At 55.1% G+C, this 22,456-nt stretch overlaps 1 protein-coding gene across 1 annotated transcript; it reads right to left on the bottom strand.

Annotated features, from left to right (window-relative positions):
* Positions 1-777: 777 nt before the first annotated feature.
* Positions 778-18,438, bottom strand: SPOP (speckle type BTB/POZ protein). Its single transcript, XM_068211960.1, has 10 exons — positions 18,151-18,438; positions 12,105-12,236; positions 10,961-11,082; positions 9,496-9,647; positions 8,672-8,799; positions 6,473-6,650; positions 5,461-5,516; positions 4,846-4,968; positions 2,563-2,705; positions 778-1,877 (listed from the first exon to the last, which is right to left on the bottom strand). Exons 2-10 carry the CDS (start codon positions 12,180-12,182, stop codon positions 1,733-1,735), a joined length of 1,125 nt encoding a protein of 374 aa, XP_068068061.1. The 5' UTR covers positions 12,183-12,236; positions 18,151-18,438; the 3' UTR covers positions 778-1,732.
* Between the last annotated feature and the right edge of the window lie 4,018 nt (positions 18,439-22,456).

Genomic DNA, 22,456 nt, shown 5'->3' with positions numbered 1-22,456 from the left:
AACCAGGGACACGGAAACCCGGGATTGACTCGGGACAACAGCAGGGAACGCTTTGGGATGGATGGGAGGGAGCTTAAAGCCATCCAGGGACACCTCCCTCTGTCCCCGCGACACCCCCAGGGATGGGGCAGCCACGGCTGCTCTGGGAATTCCATCCCAGCCCCTCCTCAGCATTTTGGGAGATATTCCCAGGACACGCTGCCAGGGAATGCCGGGGATGAGATCCCTGAAGCCCCTGGGTGTGGAAAAGGGAGGGAGAGGAACTCTCCTTCCTCCAGGGATGGAAAATCTGGGACAGGAGATCCCTGATCCATTCCCTAGGATCCATCCCCTGCCCAGTCCGGGCATTCAAGCTCAGATCCCTCTGGAACTGCTCCCATTCCCTTCCCAAGGGATTTGGGGCTCATCCCAACATTCCTGGCCGAGGAACATCCCAACATTCCCTCATCCCAGCCATCCCTAATCCTGAATCCCCCATTAGGATTGTCCAGCTCTCCCTCCTCACCTCCCGACAGGTGCAGGTGAAGGGAAGGACCCAGAGCTGGAATCCCGCAGGAATCATTAAAAACTCTGGAATTTTGGCCTCACCTGCAAGGAGAAACAACAGATTTGTATTGCAATTCCCCGTGCAACATTCCCAAAGGAATCTCCCCTGGCTTCCAGGAACCTCAGGGCACCAGCAGGACACGGCAGAGTGAAGAGAACCTGAGGAGGCTTAAAAACGGAAGAGAATTTAAAAAACAACAAGGAAAAGAAAAGGCCAGAGATACCACAGGGTACAAAATAGGAATTATTTATATTTTCCAAAAGAAAAACAAAAAGAGTTCCCAGCTATTGAAACATCTCTGCTGTAAGAAGTGACTAAATAGAAAGGGACAGGGCTGGCCCCAGACAGCCAGACCAGGTACAAACAGTGTAAGAATCACGGAGCAACTCAGGGACGTCGCACGCAGCCGTCAGCAAGAGTGAAATTCGTCCTGGGGGGGATTTTGGTTGTTTTTTTTTTTTTCTTTCGTTAAAAAAAGAGGGAGGAACGGGGAAACAGAGCAGGGAAAAATGCCCAGAGCATTTCCCACGCTGTGTAAAACAGAAACCGTCGGTGCTGCTCTCGGCTCGAGGGGTCTGCAGTCCTCTCCCAGCACAGCCGTCACCGCCCCTCGCGCTCCGAGCTGGCATTTCATAGAAAAAGGGGGTTTTGAACCATTTTTTGTGTTTGCAGTGGACACACAAGTGCTAAAACAGCAAATTCGTCTCCTGGCCGAGGGCAGCGGGGCACACGCACATCCAGCTCAGCTCGGCTGCCAGGACTTTCGGAACGTTTGCCATAAATACTCCTGGAGGTTTCCTCCCCAAAACCTCGGTGGAACTTCTGCCTTCGCTCCTCCCAAAGCGAGCAGAGTCCTCTGCCCCCGGCATCCCACACACACAGAGCCCCGGGCCGGGAGTGCCGGGGGAACAGCCGGATCCTGGAGGGCCTCAGGCGGGTGCAAGGGAACACACAGACACAGGGAATCGCAGGAACAGCCCCAGAGCCCACCCTCCCCCCTTTTCCCAAAGTTTCTCGGTGCTGTTGGACAAAGTCTGGATGTCACACGGAGCAGCCTCTTCCCCCCAGCAACAGAGTCCAAGCTCCACAGGCCTCGCCGGCTCCCCGGTGGTCAAGGGCTGGGCAGCAGCGGCAGCAGCAGCTGGGGCCGCTTCCAGAAAAGCTCGGGATGAGGGTGGCAGGGCTTTAGGATTGCTTCAGCCGCTTGCGGGGCGGGCCCAGGAACGGGCACTGCGCCGAGGCCAGCGAGCGATAGGCCTCGGCCACCAGGTGCGGGTGCGACACCACCATGGACTTCCAGCCCGACGTCTCCATCACGTCCGAGGCGTGGCTGCAACACAGACAGGGCCGGCCTCAGGGACTGGGAAAACTGGGAATGGGGACTGGGATAACCAGGGGCAAACTGGGATCAGGGACTGGGAAAACCGGGAATGGGGACTGGGATAACCAGGGGCAAACTGGGATCAGGGACTGGGAAAACTGGGAATGGGGACTGGGATAACCAGGGGCAAACTGGGATCAGGGACTGGGATAACCAGGAGCAAACTGGGATCAGGGACTGGGATAACCAGGAGCAAACTGGGATCAGGGACTGGGATAACTGGGAATGGGGACTGGGATAACCGGGAGCAAACTGGGATCAGGAACTGGGATAACCGGGAATGGGGACTGGGATAACTGGGAGCAAACTGGGATCAGGGACTGGGATAACCAGGAGCAAACTGGGATCAGGGACTGGGATAACCGGGAGCAAACTGGGATCAGGGACTGGGATAACCGGGAATGGGGACTGGGGTGAGGGACTGGGATAACTGGGAATGGGGACCAGGATCAGGGACTGGGATAACAGGGAGCAAACTGGGATTAGGGACTGGGATAACAGGGGGGAAATGGGGGGGAAAGGGGAAAAGGGGAAAAAGGGGGAGAAAGGGGGGGGAAAGGGGAAAAAGGGGAAAAAAGGGGGGGAAAGGGGGGGGAGAAGGGAAGGGTTTGTCCATCCTGGAGCAATTACTCACTAATTAATGAAGTCCACGGCCTGGGTTTTGAGCTGGTCTGCACTGTGCAGGTCAGCCAGGATCAGGATCTCAGCTGCGTTCTCCACGGACAGGTTACTGCAGAGAGCATCCTCACACATCACCTTCAGCCTCTCCAGGGCATACTGGGGACAAAACCATGGAATTACACCTGGAATTACACCTGGCTATGCCCAGGGACCCTCACACATCACCTTCATCCTCTCCAGGGCATACTGGGGACAAAACCATGGAATTACACCTGGAATTACACCTGGCTATGCCCAGGGACCCTCACACATCACCTTCATCCTCTCCAGGGCATACTGGGGACAAAACCATGGAATTACACCTGGAATTACACCTGGCTATGCCCAGGGACCCCCACACATCACCTTCAGCCTCTCCAGGGCATACTGGGGACAAAACCATGGAATTACACCTGGAATTACACCTGGCTATGCCCAGGGACCCCCACACATCACCTTCAGCCTCTCCAGGGCATACTGGGGACAAAACCATGGAATTACAGCAGGGAACACCTCAGGGGGGTGGGAATCCTCAGGCTGTGCTCCTCCACTCCAGGTTTGTACCCAGGAATGTTCTGTGCCCTGAGCTGGGATCCATTTGTGGGATCTTAGCCATGGGATCAGCTCCATCACCATCAACTGATTTATGACTGACTGATTTTAGGTTCTGACTGAGATTTCCCCGTTAGGTTTGGATTTAAAAGCAGAATTCCAGCTTGTGAAGCCCTGAAGCCTGGCTCATAACAGAGGCAGAGCACTCGGAGTTTTCTCTGGCAAATTGAGAGGGCAAATCAAATTTCTTTGCTAATCTGTCTCAATAAATAAAGCAGTTTATGGGGCCAGCCATGAGTTTGGATAATTGCCTGTCAGAGCCTCGAAATATAACAAATAAAGCTGGGCACTCTCCTGCTGGAGATGGAACATTCTCCTCCATGTATCCACTTTTTAGTTCCATTCTTGCTACAAATAACTCATTTTTAATTACATTGTTGGCCCCGAGTGGCCACTGTGGGCTCTCAGCAGCAACATTTCCCCTTCCTCCTTTTTTAATTCCACGTCAGCTCCCCCCAGCCTCCTGCACCCAGAGCTCCTGAAGTTGAATTTTGCTTGGTTTTGGGCCAATTACAGCTTTTTCCTAAGAGACAGCAGAGCTCTGAGGGAGCTGCTTCAGTCCCCGGGGGTAAATATTGGTTGCTTTATGTGCTTTCATGGAGGAGTTTTTTATTCCTGCTTTTAAGGCACACAATGAGCTGGAAAGGGAAAGCAAAGCTGTGTTAAAAGGCAGGAAAGTCAGAATTAAAGCTCTCCCTGCCTTAAGTGCTGCTCCTCCAGTCAGTACCTTGGAATATTGGATAAATGTGGGGATGGTTGTGACCACTCCTGGAATCTCCTGGTTCTGATTCCCACCTCAATCCCGGCTGGAATGGAGCTTTTCCAGCCCTGGGATGGAGCCCAGGGACACAAAGGGGCACAAAGCACCCCCAGCCCAAAGCCCCCAGCCCAGGAGAATCTCAGGAGCAGGTCGGAATCCCGGGATTCGGGCTCCAGATTGGATCTTTCCCTAGCACTGAGTCACTTCTAAGGGAAAAAAATAAGAAAAAGGGAATAGTTTGGGTGGTAAATTATGGATTTTCAGGGGTTAACAGAGCTCTCACTCCCATCTCTGGGGCTGCAAAGGGGAGGGAGTAGAGTCCCAGGGAATTCCAGCAGCTCCCAGGAGCAGCAGGGACTGGCACTGCAGCAGGAAAACCAACACCATTTCCCACTCCTGGATTTCCAGAGCCTCAGAGCTGGCAGGAGGCAGGACAGGAGGAGAACTGTTTGTCCAGATTCAGCACTGCTCTGGGGATTTGGGAATAACCACATGGAAAAACATCCCTGGGTCTGCTCTGTAATTGTCTCCTCAGCCCAGCTCGGATCATGCTGAGCAGGCTCTTCTGGGAGCTCCAAAAAATCCTTAAAAATGAGCAGTAGAGCAAAAATTCCTGATGGTTTAATGGGAAAATCTGCAGCAGAGTCCTCTGGAAGCTTCAAAAAATGCTCAAAAATGAGCAGTGGAGACAGAAATCCCTGGTGGATCTCCAGCTGTGCAGCTCCAGGTGTGTTCTCTGTCAATCTGCTGGGCCAGGTGTGTTCCCAGGTTTCCCTGGAAGCCTCAGCTCTGAGGAACCTGCCCATCCCAGGGCTCTGGGAGCACTGGGGAGAGGAACTCCCATGGCATTCCAGCTCCCCCAGCACCCATAAATCCCGAGTTTACCTTGTCAGCAGCTGCCAGCAGGTCATCAGCCATCTTGTCCAGGTTTGGGGCCTTCCCAGTGTAAATGAAACACATCATTTCCTTGAAAACCTCGGGCTCCACGTCGTTGATCTCAACCCGGTTCTGCAGGGGGAAAAGGGAGCCTTTTGGGGTCTGCCCAGGGGCTCCAGGGCTCCTCCTGCCCCAAAACCCTTCAGTGCCACAGGGAAATCGGTTACAAGGAGTTGAACTTGAGAAAGAAAGGGAAAAATAGGGGGGGAAAGGGGGAGGAAAGGAAGGGGGGAAAGGAAGGGGGGAAAGGAAGGGGGGAAAGGAAGGGGGGAAAGGAAGGGGGGAAAGGAAGGGGGGAAAGGAAGGGGGGAAAGGAAATATGTGGATGGAGCAAGAACAACTCCAAGCTGTATCCCTCATTCTCCACTTCCCCCTGTCTCCCCCAGGCTCCTTCCCGAGGGAACAAAGGGACAGCTGATCCCGGATCCCTCTTCCCCTGCTCCCTGCAGGAGCAGGGAGGTGCCCCTGTGCGAGAGGCGAGGAGCAGCTGCAGTGCCAGAGGCACACGGGGACCACCTGAGCAGGGCCTTTCCCTGCTGGGGGTGCTCCTCCCCTGGCTCTCACCTTTTTGCTCTCCTCCATCTCGTGCTCGAACATGGCGCTGAACACCGGGGAGCGCGCTGCGGGGGGAACGGAACTCGCTGGGAATGCTGCATCCTCTGGGAAGGGCTGCGGGCTGCTGCCAGCACCTCCCCAGCTCCCAGCACTTCCCACCAGGGACTGCCCGGGGCAATGGCATTCCCAGAGGAGCTGTGGCTGCTCCTGGATCCCTGGAAGTGTCCCAGGGCAGGCTGGATGGGGCTGGGAGCACCCTGGGATTGTGGAAGGTGTCCTTGCCACGGATGAGCTCTGAGCTCCCTCCATCCCAAACCATTGCCTCCATCCCAAATCACTCCTCCCTCATTCTCCCATTCCCTCCACACCCCTAATCCCTCCAGCCCAAACCGTTCCCTCCTATTCCCAAACCAATCCCTCCATCCCAAACCACTCCCCCCATTCCCTCCATCCCAAACCATTCCCCCAGCCCAAACTATTCCCCCATTCCCTCCATCCCAAACCACTCCCTCTATTCCCCCATCCCAAACGACTCCCCCATCCCAAACCATTCCCCCATCCCAAACCACTCCCTCCATTCCCCCATCCCAAACCACTCCCTCCATTCCCCCATCCCAAACCAATCCATCCATTACCTCCATCCCAAACCATTCCCCTCCATTCCCTCCATTCCAAACCATTCCCCCATTCCCTCCATCCCAAACGACTCCCCCCATCCCAAACCATTCCCCCATTCCAAACCACTCTCTCCATTCCCTCCATCCCAAACCATTCCCCCAGCCCAAACTATTCCCCCATTCCCTCCATCCCAAACCACTCCCTCTATTCCCCCATCCCAAACGACTCCCCCCATCCCAAACCATTCCCCCATTCCAAACCACTCTCTCCATTCCCTCCATCCCAAACCATTCCTCCATTCCCCCATTCCAAACCACTCCCTCCATTCCCTCCATCCCAAACCATTCCCAAACCACTCCCCGCTGTGTCCCACGCCCCCAGGGCAGTCCCAGGGCACACCCACCTGCCAGGATGGCTTTGTGGCCCTTGAACTCCTGGCCGGCCACGCAGAGGCAGCAGTCGGTGAAGCGCGAGTTCTCCCAGAGCCCGCCCAGCTCGTCGGCCAGGCGGCACTCGGGCACCTTCACCATGTTCATGGTGTTCTGCCCCGAGATGTTCACCGAGTCCTGCACCACGCTCACCTGGGGACAGGGACACTCACACGCTGCCCCGGCCCTGCAGCAGGCTTGGCTTCCAGGGCAGCCCCGCCGCGCAACCCCAGGCACCGGGGGGTTAAAAATTCCCCACTTTTAAAGGATCCTTTGCAGAGATCCCTGCAGCAGGTTTGGGATTTGGGTGTCCATCCCAAACCCCAGCAGCAGATTTCCCTCCCAGCCCCACACTGACAGCACATCCATGCAATTCAGGAGGAGGCTTCTGAAGGAAGTGGAATCGGATTTTTGCTCTTTCCTGATTTTTTCCAGACACCACACCTGACCCAGTTTTTCCTTCCATCCTTGTGAAACCTCCCCAATCAATAATGCAACAGCCACCACTCCAGGGGAAATGAGGGATACACAGAGCTCCCAGAGCGCAGCACAGACCCCACAGGGGCAGGGGCTGACCCCTCAGTGCCCTCCTGCTTCTCCTTCCAGGAGAGCTAAATATTCTGCAACACAATTAAAGCCCACCCCAGACTGAGTTCAACAAACCCCAGGTTTTGGCAGACAGTGAGGGAGATCTGGAGGAGGCAGATTCCCAATCCCTGCTCCAGAGGTGAGGAATCTCCTCCAGAAGGGCCTCGTTGGGAGCCTGTGCAGCACCTGGGTTAAACCTGGGTAAACCACAGCTGCAGCAGAGGCCAATTAGCAAAGCTCAGGGATTAATTGTGCCCTGCTGCGATCAGGAGTGATGGAGGGGAAGCAGAAGTGAGGCCATTCCCTGGATTTTCTGCCCAGCCCAAGGTAAATTCCAGTTCTGTTCAGGACTAGTAGCCAAGGGACAGCAAGGACAGCCAGGGAAGCTCCACAGGGTGGGAAAGGAGAGGGGAAGCAGGAAGAGAAGGAGAAAAGAAAAGAAAAGAAAAGAAAAGAAAAGAAAAGAAAAGAAAAGAAAAGAAAAGAAAAGAAAAGAAAAAAAGAAAAGAAAAGAAAAGAAAAGAAAAGAAAAGAAAAGAAAAGAAAAGAAAAGAAAAGAAAAGAAAAGAAAAGAAAAGGATCCCAGCCTTGGATGCCAAACTAGGTAAGGATTTGTTTCTGCCATGCCAGACTCTCCTTTCTCCTCCAATTTTGTGCTCAAGGAAGGGCTCCCTCCATCCCCAGGAATTTCTGCTGCTGATCAAACATCCTTGAGATGTTTGCTCATTTAAACATGTGCATGATTATGATGGCCAAAACCTGAAAAAAAACCCACCCCAAAAACCCCCCAAAAATCCCAGCTGTCAAAGGACTTTGAAGCCCTTCTTTTATTCCTGAAAGAAAACACAGCAAAAGAAAAGACTCCCAGAAAAAAAAGTGCAGGAGAGATGCAAGGAGAGAACAACTTGTTCTGCTCTCTTCTGGCAAAAAAAAAACCGAAAAAAATAAAAAAAAAAACAGCTCCAGGAGAGGGTTTGCAGTTAAAAAGACAATGGGAGTGAGGCAGAAGAAGCTCTGAAGACATTAAATTAGAGTTCCTATTTGCTCATTAAGGTTTTTCAACTTAAATCTCTGGGTTTGGAAATAACTGGCTGCATCTTTGCCTGGAATAGCACAAATGAAATAATAATGATGTTGTAGAAAAACACAAACACAATGACCAGAAAATGGTGATTACTGCAAAATCCCCTTTTCTCAGATTTTTCTCTTTGCTGGCTGTGCAGACACATTGAAGGAAATAAAGAGAAGCTCACTTTTATTGAGCAGGGCAGTTCCCAGTGCAGATCCAGGCTGTGATTATCCTAAGCAAGCCCCAAATCAAGGAGCACAAACAGAGGGATGGGAACGCCAAAGCACCAGAAGTGATCCTCAAACCCGCCCAATTCCCACCACCACTCCGGGGAAAAGCCAAGCAGGAAGCAGCCAAAAGGCAGAGGGATGGACCAGGCAGGGAAAAAGGCACAGGCAGAGCAGAGAAGCCCAGGGTCAGAGCACCCCGCAGTGATCCCGACCCCGTGAGAGCGGGGTGAGGGAAGGCTCGGCCCTGCCTGGGCTGGGGAGCTGTGTGGGGCTGCAGCAGGGCTCACCTCACAGAACAGGGTCAGTTTGTCATCTGGCAGGAGCCCGTTGGCCTCGTCCAGCAGGAAATCTCTCCTGATGAACTTCTTGAAGCCCCAGTCCTTGCCTTGCACGAAGCGATAGGCGCGCTGGCTCTCTGCGGGATAGGCCTGGCTTAACCCGGGCCAGGGGCACAGCAAACCCCAAACCCTGGCCCAGCTCATCCCAGGAGGGGTCTCACCCACCCAGAGGGGTCTCAGTCACCCCAGGGGGGGTCTCACTCACCCCTGGAGGGGTCTCACTCACCCCAGGCATGGTTTCCCTTCCCCAGAGGAGTCTCACTCACCCCTGGAGGGGTCTCACTCACCCCCAGAGGGATTTCTCTCCCCCAGAGGGGTCTCACTCACCCCTGGAGGGATTTCTCTCCCCCAGAGGGGTCTCACTCACCCCTGGAGGGATTTCTCTCCCCCAGAGGGGTCTCACTCACCCCTGGAGGGATTTCTCTCCCCCAGAGGGGTCTCACTCACCCCTGGAGGGATTTCTCTCCCCCAGAGGGGTCTCACTCACTCCTGGAGGGATTTCTCTCCCCCAGAGGGGTCTCACTCACCCCAGGCACGGTTTCCCTCCCCCAGAGGGGTCTCACTCACCCCTGGAGGGGTCTCCCTCCCCCAGAGGGGGTCTCACTCACCCCAGGGGGAGGTCTCACTCACCCCAGGCACGGTCTCCCTCCCCCAGAGGGGTCTCACTCACCCCTGGAGGGGTTTCCCTCCCCCAGGGGGGGTCTCACTCACCCCAGGGGGAGGTCTCACTCAACCCAGGCACGGTTTCCCTCCCCCAGAGGGGTCTCACTCACCCATGGCCTTGGTCTCCTCTCCCTTGGCGTTGAGGATGGAGAACTTGAACTTGGCCCTGACCTCGCTCTTGGGGCAGCTCACCAGCAGCAGGTACAGGGACAGGTAATCCTTGCTCTCCTCGTCCAGCCCCTTGGGATTCACACGTAAACACCTGCAAAAGGGGGGTTGGGAATGCTGGCAGGTCAGGGATGCTCTGCAGGAAGGGCACGGTGGGATTTTCACATCTGCACAGCAAACAAGGGCTGATAACAATCCCTGAGCCACAGGGGAGCACGGGGGCTGAAAGGAGCAGAGATGGGGTACAGCTGCACCCCCACACTGAGAAAAACACCCAGGAATTATGGCAGCCCACCAAATCCCTAGGGAAAAGAGCAGGGAGAAGGGCTGGAATCACTGAGAAATCACTGAGAAGCCCCCTGGATACCAATCCTCACAAAAGGAAAGTGAAATAAATAAAATTGAGGCAACGGCCTTGGGGAAGTGCAACAAACGCAGAGAAATGGTTGATAAAATTCCACAGGAGGCAATTGCAAGGAACAAGGGATTTCTGGAAGGCTGGTGGTTCTTCAACAAAAAAAAAAACCAAAAAAAAAAAAAAAAAAAAACCACAAAGGTTAAAAGGAAAAACTCCTCCTGTGTGAAGAAAAGGCAGGAAGAGGCTCTTCCATGACCTGAAACATGACACAGAATCCACCAAGAACAAAAAGCAGACAGATAATGAACAGCTCCCACACAGGGACCAAATCCACAGATCCAGATGTTCCAGGGAGGGCTGAGAGCAGAGGGGACAAAGGTGACAGGAACAAAGGCAGGCCAAGGAAAGCACAGCTCTGCCGCCCAAAGGAGGGAACTCACACTGTATCCCATGGATACAATTCATCCAGGGGCTGCTTTCCCACCAGTGCTGCTGAAAAGGGCAATTCTGAACCCCTCAGCAGCAGGGTAAAACAAGGAATCAGAGCCCATGGATGCACCAGGACACAGCTCAGAGCAGACACGGGCTCTGAGCAAAGTCCACTCTGAGTTACTGGAAATGACTGAGGCCTCAGGGAAGATAAGGAAGGTTTAGAGGACAGGGAAAGGCCCCAAATGAGGTCACCCAGAAGAGGCAGCAGCTCCTGGGCAGGAGCAGTGAGAGGACGTTGGCACTTCCCTCATCCCTGAGCTCTCCACGGCCACAAAAAGCTGCCACTCACAGAAAGGGAATTCACAGCAGGAAAAATTCACTTTTGAGCCCCATGGAGTATGAGGGGCTGGAACTGGGGGGGTGATTTGGGCTGTGCACCCTCACGGCCTCACCTGGGCTCGTCACAGAAATCTGTTTTGAGGGTAAATATTGGTTTGTGCGCAAACAATGCTGAGGCATCAGGGCTTCCACGTGCAGGACAACCATGTTTTCATGGATTCCCCTGTCCCAGCCCAGCTGGGACGAAGAACCCCTCTCCCTCTCTCCCTGGGCCTCACCACTTGAGTTTGTCGTTGGCTCCAGAGGAAAAGGTCGAGCTCTTGATGACCTCCCCCATCTCCTCCCGGCAGAAGCTGAAGTTGTTGATGGTCCACATGTAGGAGAACTTCACCACCTTGATCTGGATGGAGAGAACAGAGTTCAGGGTCAGCCCTGCCCATCCCAGAGGGACAAAGTGCAGCCCCCAGCTCCGGGCGTGCCGGGAATGGCTGCCAAGGGCACCGGCTGCTCCTGAGTGACAACAGCAGTGTGTAACCGCTGTGTAACTGCTGAGTAACTGCTGGGATTGCTGTGTAACTGCTGTGTGTAACTAGAGTGTGTGACTGCTGTGTGTGGTGTGTAACTGGAGTGTGTAACTATAGTGTGTAACTGGAGTGTGTAACTGCAGTGTGTGATTGCTGTGTTTAACTAGTGTGTGTAACTGCTGTGTGTAACTAGAGTGTGTAACTGCAGTGTGTGATTGCTGTGTTTAACTAGAGTGCGTAACTGCAGTGTGTAACTCCCCCGTGCGAGTGCCCTGTGTGTAACAGCAGTGTGAAAATGCCCTGTCTGTAATTCCCCCGTGTAAATGCCCTGTGTGTAACTGCAGTGTAAATGCCCTGTAACTCCCCTGTGTAAATGCCCTGTGTGTAAGTGCCCTGTGTGTGACTGCAGAGTGTAACTGTAGTGTGTAAGTGCAGTGTGTGACTGCAGTGTGTAAATGCCCTGTGTGTGACTGCAGTGTGTAAATGCCCTGTGTGTAACTGCAGTGTGTAACTCCCCTGTGTGTGACTGCAGTGTGTAACTCCCCTGTGTGTAACTCCCTGTGTGTGACTGCAGTGTGTAAATGCCCTGTGTGTAACTCCCTGTGTGTGACTGCAGTGTGTAAATGCCCTGTGTCTAACTGCAGTGTGTAACTCCCCTGTGTGTGACTGCAGTGTGTAACTCCCCTGTGTGTAACTCCCTGTGTGTGACTGCAGTGTGTAAATGCCCTGTGTGTAACTGCAGTGTGTAACTCCCCTGTGTGTGACTGCAGTGTGTAACTCCCCTGTGTGTAACTCCCTGTGTGTAACTCCCCTGTGTGTAACTGCAGTGTGTAAGTGCCCTGTGTGTAACTCCCCTGTGTGTACCTGCACACCCCCAGCCCAGCCCAGCCCAGCTGACCTGTGTGTAGCACCAGCTCTCGGCCACGGGCCCGCTGGACATCTCTGCCGGAGGGGGGGGACTCGGCACCCTGGACATCGCCAGCTTGGAATCAGGCAGGGCACAGGGGCAGGAAACGGAGCTCAGCTGCACCTGGAGAGAGGAACCACAGAAATCAGGAATCAGCAGGGAACAGAGCTCAGCTGCACCTGGGAGAGAGGAACCACAGAAATCAGGAACCAGCAGGGAATTGGGAGCTCAGCTGCACCTGGGAGAGAGGAACCACAGAAATCAGGAACCAGCAGGGAATGGGAGCTGAACTGCACCTGGGAGAGAGGAACCACAGAAATCAGGAACCAGCAGGGAATGGGAGCTGAACTGCACCTGGGAGAGAGGAACCACAGAAATCAGGAACCAGCAGGGAATGGGAGCTGAACTGCACCTGGGAGAGAGGAACCACAGAAATCAGGAATCAGCAGGGAACAGAGCTCAGCTGCACCTGGGAGAGAGGAACCACAGAAATCAGGAACCAGCAGGGAATGGGAGCTGAACTGCACCTGGGAGAGAGGAACCACAGAAATCAGGAACCAGCAAGGAATGGGGGCTCAGCTGCACCTGGTGGGGGGGAGAGGAACCACAGAAATCAGGAACCAGCAAGGAATGGGGGCTCAGCTGCACCTGGGGGGCACAGAGAGACAGAAACCATCAGAACTGAGGACAAATCAAACCAACCCGAGGGGTTCGATCTCCCTCTAAACACCTTCAAAACGTGATGTTACACTGCAAGGTTTCACTGAAACATTTCCAGCCAACACAAAGCACCCCAAAGCCCAGCCTGGAGCCCAGGACGGAGGGATTTGGCAGAGGGAAGAGCCTGGCTGAGCCTTCTGCTCACGGCTCTGTGTCCTGCAGCACCTCACATACAACGGGGTCACGGACTCCTCCAGCAGGAGCAGCAGACAGGGTTTTTGGGATTTGCCACCTGTCTGCATGCTGAGCAACAAGATGGTCAGGGATGGAAAGGCTTCAGCAGGAGGAAATGCAGGGAATAAATAAATAAACCACGAGAGCAGGCCATGAAACTGGATTTTGTTGTTAAAATTGCAGTAAATTTCAGTGATTTAGTTTGTAACTAACACTTTTTTACTCGTTGCCACGCAAGGTATTCTGATCTCTGGAAATGCAGCTTGTATTTGAGAAGGGTTAAAAGGATGGATTTTAAAAAGTCATAAAAACAACTTAAAATAACTTTGGAATCCCCTGAAACAGCAGTTCCACACATCCCTGGCCAGAAGGTGGGAATGAAACCTCCAGCCACAACCAGCTCCTGGTCTTCTCCCTCACAGGGAATTCTCCACTGGCTGGGCTTGCCTGCTCAGGACACTCCAGATGTCACCAGGAGTCACTTCCCCAGCAGTGCTGGCACCTCTGCACCGCAGCTGCATGGAAAAGCACAGCAGGCACAGAGGTTTGAGGGAAATATTTGGGAAATAATTCAGATATCACGGCTCAGGAGAGGCAGGGACACACGTCAGGCACAGGCAGAAATATCAAAACACAGGAAACAAAACAGAAAATATTATTTTATGGCCCCCTGTGTACAGTGAGAGTTTGCTACTCCTTGGCTATAAATAACAAACTCCTGGCTCGGGACAGAGTTAAAATCACAGCTCAGAGCAGAGCGAGTCTCACCCCATTCCCAAGCACTTCCAGATGGAGACACTGGATCCGAGGGCAGAGCCAGAGCACCTGGGGAAGCACAGGAAATGTTCCCTTGTCACCCTGTCCTGCCAAAATCCCCTCCCGGCTCCACAGCTCAGCTCTGCCTCCAGCAGGGAAACCCCTGAGACCTCACCTGCCACAGGTGGGCACAGAAACCCAACAAACAATCCTGGGACGGACTCTGGAATCACCGGACTTTTGTCCCAAAAATCGGTCATTTTCTGCCTCTCAGGATAAACCAACTCCCTCCTAAGAAACGCAGCAGAAATTCCTGGGAATTTCCACTTCCAGCCAGGTTTATTCACGGAAAGGGAACTCAGGGCGGGCTGGGAAGGAAGGAGATTTTTAATTGAGGGGTTCAAAAGATGAGTGGCTGCTCCTGGGGCCAGCAAAGCATCAAAGAGTGCCTGGGAACAGCGCAGGGAGAGGGAGCGGGACGGGATCATGGAGCAGGAAAACAAGGGATGAGGCAGGAAAAGCTCCTTTACTCCCTGCATCCTTCAAAGCCTCGGGAAGGACAGCAGGAGGTTGGCTTTGGAACAGGAAAAAGGGGAGAAAGGGCAGGGAATGAAAGGGCAGAGCTGCCCATTTCTGCAGCAATGTGGGCAGAGCAGTAATCAAAGCCACCCTTCAAAAACGACACAAATTCCTGAATGACTTTTTCACTGGCCCAGGACAGCAAACAAACTCGTACCTGTCCAGCTCTGCTTTCCCTGCTCAAGCCTCCCTGTTTGCTCTGCTCAGGGCTCAGGTTGGCCCCAGCCTGAGGAGATTTGCACACTTGCAGCGATACTGGAGGCTCTGTCCCTGGGCTGGACCGAGAGGAGGAATGCCCCAGCAGGCCCAGCTGTGTGTGTGAGCCCCACAGATGACTCTGGGGCGCTCCCCAAGGCCCGGTGCTGCCCGTGCAGGGGCTGGGATCAGCTCCGGAGCTGCGCCTGGCTGGCTGCACACCCGGGCTCTGCTTTCAGAGCCTTGCAGCCTCTGCTGGCCCTGCCAGGCCGGTGCCACCACGGGGGCTGTGCCAGCTCTGCCCTGCTGGGACACGGGGGGCTGTCCCCTCCAGGGACCCGAAATCCCGGGCAGGGATTTCACCTGGTGAAAAGTCTCTGCATGACACGACCCAAAATGTCCCTGAATGCCATCAAATTAAATGTTTGTACCCTGAGCACTCCAGAGTATTTTCACCAATATTACTGACCTCACAAGACCCCTAATATCTAAAATTAGCTCATTTTCAGATTAACCTCTGGACTTCTGCTGTGTTTAATTCTGCCCCAGGTGTGCACAAGGCCGTTCTCTGCTGCTGGAAAATGATTTCTGTTATCACAAGCTGGATCAATTTTCAAAGCCCCAGCATTGCTGTGTTTAATTCACAGCCCGACTGTGACACCAGAGCCAGCCCCAAATGCACAACTTAAACCTTGTGTTTGTGCCTGAAGCCATTTTTAAATCCTAAACCAGAACCTTCCCAGGAGGATCTGTAACACAGGCTGAGAAAAGCTGAACCGAGGTCTTAATATGAAAATTTCAGCCCTATTTTCTCTAAAACCAGCAGATCCACCTGGGTTCTGCTGCATTCATGGCCAAACCAGCACCTTCCAGATGGGAATGTTTAATCCCTGCCATGATCCTGACTTTATGAACTCTACAGATGCCTAAAAATAAACTTTATGACCTCCACAGATGTCTAAAAATCCCTGGAGCTGTGAGGCCAGCAGCACCTCAGATCACAGCAGCGCAAGCCTTGCCTGCAGCCAGAGAATTCCCTCCCAGGACACCCAGGAATTCCCCAGGCACTGACCACAGTCAGGTCTTTGGTGCCTTTCCAGCCCCAAAAACGTGGAGGGAAAACCCCAAAACAACCCCAGCCACCCCCCAGTTCCAGCTCATCCCTGCTCCGTGCTCTCCTCCTCCTCAGCCGTGCACAGCAGCACAGAGACTTCCAGAACCTCTCGTGGAACAGCACAAAGCCCACAGGAATCACCCACAGCTCCTGGCCCTGCACAGGCCATCCCAAAATCCCATCCCTGGGCAGCCTTGGGAATGCGCCCATTCCCTGGGGAGCTGTTCCGTGCTCCACTGCTCTCTGGGGGAAGAGCTTTTCCCTAAAATCCACCCTAAATCTCTAAAATCCACCCCAAATCCCTCCTGACACAGCCCTCGGGTCCTGTCCCTGCTCACCAGAGAGGAGAGCTCAACACTCAATTACCACTCAGCTCCTTCCTCCCACAGCATGCACTGAAGGGACATTTAAAATCAGGAAAACAACAACAAAAAGAATCCAACTGATTCCCAGATCAGCTTCTGAACACCAGCAGCTCCTCTGCCTCCTCGGGGGTACCAACACCTCACCCCACAGCAGCTTCCTGCCCCATCAGGTGTTTCTGGACTTGGCCACACGTTTTCATTCCAGGGCTCTCAACTCCAAGCACAGAAACTCCCGGCAGCAGCTCCTGGACTGAGAACGAAGGAGCAGCTCTCTCACTAAAAGGGTTTTGGCCGTCCCCGTTTGTTTATTTTGGGCTTTCTCCATTTTCCGACAGGTTTCTGCTGCGTTTCCTCTCTGCACCGAGCAGCAAATCCCAGCAGAGCGAGGCTGAGGAGCCAGAGAGATCTTACATAACCCTCCAGCCGTGCAGCAGATCCAGCCGGAGCGGGTGGGGAGCAGGGATCCCACAGAACTCCCGTGGGATTCCCAGGAGTGGAGCTCCCGCAGCGCAGCACAGCTCCGGGCTGCTCGGGGAGCAGCAGCTCCTGCCCGAGCTGCCAGGGAGAACCCCCAGGACTGGGATGATCCCGAGCTCCCAGGCGGGCGGGAGCGAGCAGCAAACCCCACGGGGAAGTGCTGGGCACTGCCAGGAGCGAGGCTGGGACGTGCCCAGAACGATCCCGCTGGGAGCAAGCTCAGCCCCCAGTCCCTGCCCAGGAGAGGCTCAGCGAGCTCCCAGATTAACCCCAGTGCAAACTGGGCCAGGAGCTGCTCAGTTAACTGGTTTAACATTTAGCAGCACCGGAGACTCCTCCGCAGGAAACCAGCGGGAAACTGGAGTAAGGATGGCACAAGAAACTGTGGGGTTTTGAAGCACTTCAGGGTGGGCTGGGCCAGCAGTGATGCCCTCACTTTAAACCCCCCTCCCCGACCTGTGTTTGTGCTCAAATCCTCGAGATTTTGGGGAGAAAAGGGGTGGTTTTATATCAGGAACTCCACTCCAGCCAATCAGGCTGTCAAACGTGGGAGCAGTTTCCATTTGATAGGCACGGTTCTGCGCCACTGTCCCCTGCTGATGCAGGGACAGGGTGACACCCTCTGAGCCTTCTGCTGCTGGGCTGTCCTGAGCTCAATCCCACCCATAAAGTAACAAAAAGATGGAAAAAAAAAAAAAAACCAAACCAACAACATCTGTTTTTTCTTCAAGTGACAACAAAACAAGGGAGAAAATGACACCAAGTCGTTCTGGGCAGCTGGTTGGAAAATGTCACTGAAAGAGAAATCAAGTGGGTGTTTTACTGAAATTATTTAGGGTTTTGAGTTCTGTTTTATAAAGCGTAAATAAGTGTCATTCTTCAAACTCTCACAGGGCTTCGCAACAAGCCACCACTTAGAACTCCAAAGGCAAAGTGAAAAAAAAAGAGGAAATGAGGGAAAAGTGTTTCTTTTCCTTATGTCAGGACGATGCTCTGGATCCACAACACAAACACATTCAGCCATGCTGAGTTAGAGAGAGCTGACAGCAGAGCTCATCACACCTGGGATCCTCCTGCCCCTCTCAGAACTCCTGTCAGACCCAGACAGCTCCATCTCCCGCTCCAGGCGCTCTGTTTCCCCTTTGGAACACCAGGAATGCGGACGATGCTTGGCAGCAGCAGCGGCAGCGCTCCAGGATGGCCCCAGCTCCCCGGGAAAGGGAATTATTTCCCTTTCCACACTGCAGGATGATGCACCATTTCCTCCAAACAGCACCACAGGCCCGACACCCGCCTGGGCAGCACAGCCGCGAGCCCGGCTCCCATTCCCAGCCAGCCCAACTTCGCCCCTGCCTCGGGAAGGGGCTCACACTGTGGCCAGGCCACAACCTGTCACCCCTCAGGGCCTGATGCTGCCGCTCCTCGTCCCAGCGCTCCCACTCCGGCCCGCTTCGCTGTTCCCCACTCGTGCTCCCTCACCCGGCCCCAGGCACCCCACAGCCCCTGTGCCCCAGCCTGGCGATCTCCAGGAATCCCCGCTCCAGGTTTTTCCCCAACTTTTCCCCGCCGCACCCCCCCTTCGCCCTCGTCCCTCAGGCCCTGCGCTCCCCCCCCCCCCCCACCCCTCCCCTCACAACTCCTTCCTCTCCGCTCTCACCTCGCGGCCCGAGGAGCGGCCCCGCCGGCGGTGCGGCGCTGCTGGGAGGCCTGAGGGAGGCGGGGAGCGCTGCCCGGGCAGGTGCGGTGTGTGGGGACGGCCCCCGGACCCCGCAGCCCCCTCAGGAGACCACCAGCAGCTAGGGATCACTATTTGGCAGCATGTCCTCCCGGGCCGGTCTCCGCCGAGCGCGACCGGGGGATCACTATTGCGCAGGTGCCCGCAGCAGCTCAGCGCGCATGCGCGCGGTGCCGGGGCGGCGTTGGGGGGGGGCTGGCCGGGATATGGCGCTGCCCCAGCGCTCCCCTCACGGCCGCGCACGCGCACTGCGGGACTGACGCCGCCGGCCACGCCCACCGCCTTTTTTTTCTTTTTTTTTTTTTCTCTTTTTTATTTTTTTCTTTTTTTTTCTTTTTTTCTTTCTTTTTTTTTTTTTCCCCCCCCCAGCCGCGCGCCCGTCGCGCGAGACCTCTCCCCGCGCCGCGAGCACGCGCGGCCGGGGCGCGGCCCCTGCGCATGCGTCGTGTCCCAGGCCGCTCTTTGTGGCGGCTCCCGTCCCTCCGGCGCTCCCACACGCGGGTCACTTGGTGGCGGGCGCGGCCCCGGCGGCCCTGCCGCGCTGCTCCCCGCTGATGAACGCTCGTCTGGCCTCGCCGGCCCCGGCCGGCACCGGCTGCTGCTGCTGTCGCGGTGCCGTTCCACCGCGGGGTCGGCGCGGGCGGCGCTCTAGTTGCCCACATGTCCGCCACAGAGCCCTGCCCCACGCGGCCCTCGCAGGCGGCACCGCCTTTCCCCCCGTCGCTGGGGAGGTTTCTGGGCGTGCCATCGTCCTTTTCCTCACGGCTCCATAAGGGGACGCCTGCCTGAAGAAATGGCGGGTGCTGTTTTGCTCTAATGGCTCCATGAGGGGATACCTGCTGCCTGACGGAATGGGGGATCCCCTCACAGATCCGTGAGGGGACACCTGCCTGAGGGAATGGTGGGAACCATCTTCCCTCACAGATCCGTGAGGGGACACGTGCCTGAGGGAATGGTGGGAACCATCTTCCCTCACAGATCCGTGAGGGGACACCTCCGTGAGGGAATGGTGGGAACCATCTTCCCTCACAGATCCGTGAGGGGACACCTCCGTGAGGGAATGGTGGGAGATGTCTCTCCTCCCTCACGGCTCCATGAGGGGACACCTCTCTGAGGGAATGGTGGGAACCATCTCCCCTCACAGATCCGTGAGGGGACACGTGCTGCCTGAGGGAATGGCGGGAGCCATCTCTCCTTCCCTCTTGGCTCTATGAGGGGACACGTGCCTGAGGGAATGGTGGGAACCACCTCCCCTCACAGATCCGTGAGGGGACACCTCCCTGAGGGAATGGTGGGAGATGTCTCTCCTCCCTCATGGCTCCATGAAGGGACACCTGCCTGAGGGAATGGCAGGAGCCATCCCTCCTTCCCTCACGGCTCCCTGAGGGGACACGTGCTGCCCGAGGGAATGGCGGGAGCCATCTCTCCTTCCCTCACGGCTCCATGAGGGGACACGTGCTGCCCGAGGGAATGGCGGGAGCCATCCCTCCTTCCCTCACGGCTCCATGAGGGGACACGTGCTGCCCGAGGGAATGGCGGGAGCCATCTCTCCTTCCCTCACGGCTCCATGAGGAGACACGTGCTGCCCGAGGGAATGGCGGGAACCATCCCTCCTTCCCTCACGGCTCCATGAGGGCCTGGCTGCCCGAGGGAATGGCGGGAGCCATCTCTCCTTCCCTCACGGCTCCATGAGGGGACACGTGCTGCCCGAGGGAATGGCGGGAGCCATCCCTCCTTCCCTCACGGCTCCATGAGGAGACACGTGCTGCCCGAGGGAATGGCGGGAGCCATCCCTCCTTCCCTCACGGCTCCATGAGGGCCTGGCTGCCCGAGGGAATGGCGGGTGCTGCTTCCCCTCACAGTTCAGTGAGGAAGTGTTACCAAGATCCTCCAAAAACATCCTGAAAAACAACACTCCACCCGTTTTTCAGTGTTATCGAGTCAGGCCTTGCTTTCTTCTTGGCCCAGGCTCCCGTGTGCCTGACAAAGTCGCTCCACACCCACCCTGATACAAAACTTTTTAACTTATTTATGTATTTTTAGCAAAGAAAGCAATTAATTCGTTGGAATGGCTCTTCTCTGCTTCTTTGTGACCATTAAAGCAAAGATGTCATTGTTACCAGTCCTTAATTACCTGCAGGTTTGTAGAGAAGCTTACCCAGAGCGAGCCTCCCCCTCCTCACCTCCAGCCTCGGGGTGCACTAATTCCACTACGCACAAAGCACCCCCAGAACAGAATTACCCAGCTTCCAGGGCGCTTATTGAAATGGGAAATGCAAAACATTTCTGCCTTGTCTCTCCTTCTCCCAGGTGAGAAATGCTCCTCCTGGCCAGGGGCTGCCACGTCCACCCGCGGCTGGCTCCTGGATTTTTGGGAATGCTCTCTGCAGCGTCCCAGGTTTTCCTGGCCAGCGTCTCCTCCTCCGAGCAATCCTCGGATCCTGCTGCATTCCTTCGTGTCCCCAAGTGCTGCCCGCGGTGACAGAGCAGCAGGTGATGAAGAAATGGCTCTGGGAGGTGCAGGGCTGGTGTTTGCATTCCCGCGCTGGCCACACACTTCTCCTGGAAACCGCCTTTCATCCCTTTTCCATTCCCATTTTATATTCCCACCTAAGCTGCGGGTTTTTAGCGATGTGTTTCTCCTCTCGGAGCTGAAGTAGCAGAGGAAATTACAGCACCAGTTTTACAGACAACAAAGAGATTCCCCCTCCTCCCCGGCAGCCTCTCCATAACCAGAACAAACAGAAAATCTCCTTTATTCCAGCACTGGCCAAGGGTCGCTCTGCAGTGGGGAAGTCAAATTCCTTTTCAGGTTCTCCTGATCAAAATTCTCTTGTTCCCAGGAAGTGGAAAATCAAATTGGGCACCTGTGGAAATGGAGGTGGAATTTCACCTCTCCTCCCTTTGCGAAAGTCTCAGCTCTGTCCCCCTGGGTGGCTGGGAGAACTACTGTCACCTCTTCGTGCCTGGGACACGATTCTGTGGTAAATAAACAGCTCCAGGTGCTTGAACCTTGGGTATTGGGATGGGGATTTTGGCGTGTGTGAAGTGAGAGCTCTGAATTCCCAGCTCTAGGGACAATTCCCGCCTGGATGGCAGCAGGCAGGTGGCATTTCCCTGTGACAAGGGACACCAAACGCTGCCGTACCCGCAGGTCTGGAGGTGTCACCCTCTCACTTTGACTTCCGCGGGAAGCTGATTAAACCCATGGCTCTGACAGGAGCTGTGTGCAAGAATTTTAACTAGCTGCTGCTTTTTAATATTCACTTCCTCTTCGGGTTTAATTATTTTGTTCCTGCGTTTTCCCTTTCAATTTACTAAAACTCCAGAAATGTAATTAGGGAGAGGCTGAGCTGCGGAGAGCTGCCAGCGTTTCTCCGCCGTGATTAAACGGAGCGGCCCTGCCTCCAGCGCGGGGCTGCAGGACAGGATTCCAATCATTATCCCCTTATCCAGGAAGGATCTGCGGCACGTCGGGATCAGAGTTATTGAAAATGCAGCACTAATTAAACTCCCCTATCAGGAGAGGATGAAAACGCAGTTATTTCATTTTTCCCTGGATTTGCCAGCTCTGTTACGAACCCAAACAAACCCGCCGCAGACAAAGCCCAGCTCAATCACGGGGGAGACTTAATGAGGCTTTAATTTGTGCAGCACTCACGGAACCGGTGCGAGGTGCTGCTCCCCTCTGCCCGTGCCAGGGGCACCTGTGGAGCCCATTTCCCATCTGGAGAGCACCAGGAACGCTGTGCCACAGATTGCCACGGAGCCTCGGCCAGCTCTGGGGAGCTGCTTGCTTTGTGCTCCGTTTAAATCATTAAATAACGTGGATGCCACAGCCTGCGATGTGAAATGGTCATTTTTTGCTTACAGCCAATCAAGAATCCGTTCTCCCCCGCTGGTGCCGGGGTGTTTCCATCCCTCGCAGATCTCCTGCTCCCCCCGGCTCAGCCCAGCCCCTCTGGAGGTTTTCTCCTGTCACAGCCGCTCAGGCTCTGTCACCTCAGTGTGTCCCAGGGGACGCACGGGGGCTGGGGACGGGCAGAGCTGCTGGATCCTGCAACCCCTGAGCCGTGGAAGGCTGAGCATCCTCCCGGGAAGGGCAATGGAGAGCCTGGGGTTTTGGTTTTATTTTATTTTATTTTATTTTTTTTAATTTGCGTTTGTATTTGCAGCCCTTCTCCTCCGGGTGGGATTCACGGTGGAACAGCAAAAGCTGAGCGGGAGG

This window comes from Anomalospiza imberbis, chromosome 22 (genome assembly GCF_031753505.1).
Source record: "Anomalospiza imberbis isolate Cuckoo-Finch-1a 21T00152 chromosome 22, ASM3175350v1, whole genome shotgun sequence".
Classification (NCBI taxonomy): domain Eukaryota; kingdom Metazoa; phylum Chordata; class Aves; order Passeriformes; family Viduidae; genus Anomalospiza; species Anomalospiza imberbis.
Note: the sequence above shows the minus strand (reverse complement) of the source record. Positions and strands in the feature narration are given on the sequence as shown.

Excerpts from the sequence above, each read along its gene's own strand:
- SPOP (XM_068211960.1), bottom strand. The coding sequence starts at position 12,182 with ATGTCCAGGGTGCCGAGTCCCCCCCCTCCGGCAGAGATGTCCAGCGGG. Across the intron at positions 11,083-12,104 it reads AGAGCTGGTGCTACACACAG|ATCAAGGTGGTGAAGTTCTC; the intron begins GTCAGCTGGGCT and ends CTCTCCATCCAG. Across the intron at positions 5,517-6,472 it reads CCACAAAGCCATCCTGGCAG|CGCGCTCCCCGGTGTTCAGC; the intron begins GTGGGTGTGCCC and ends TTCCCCCCGCAG.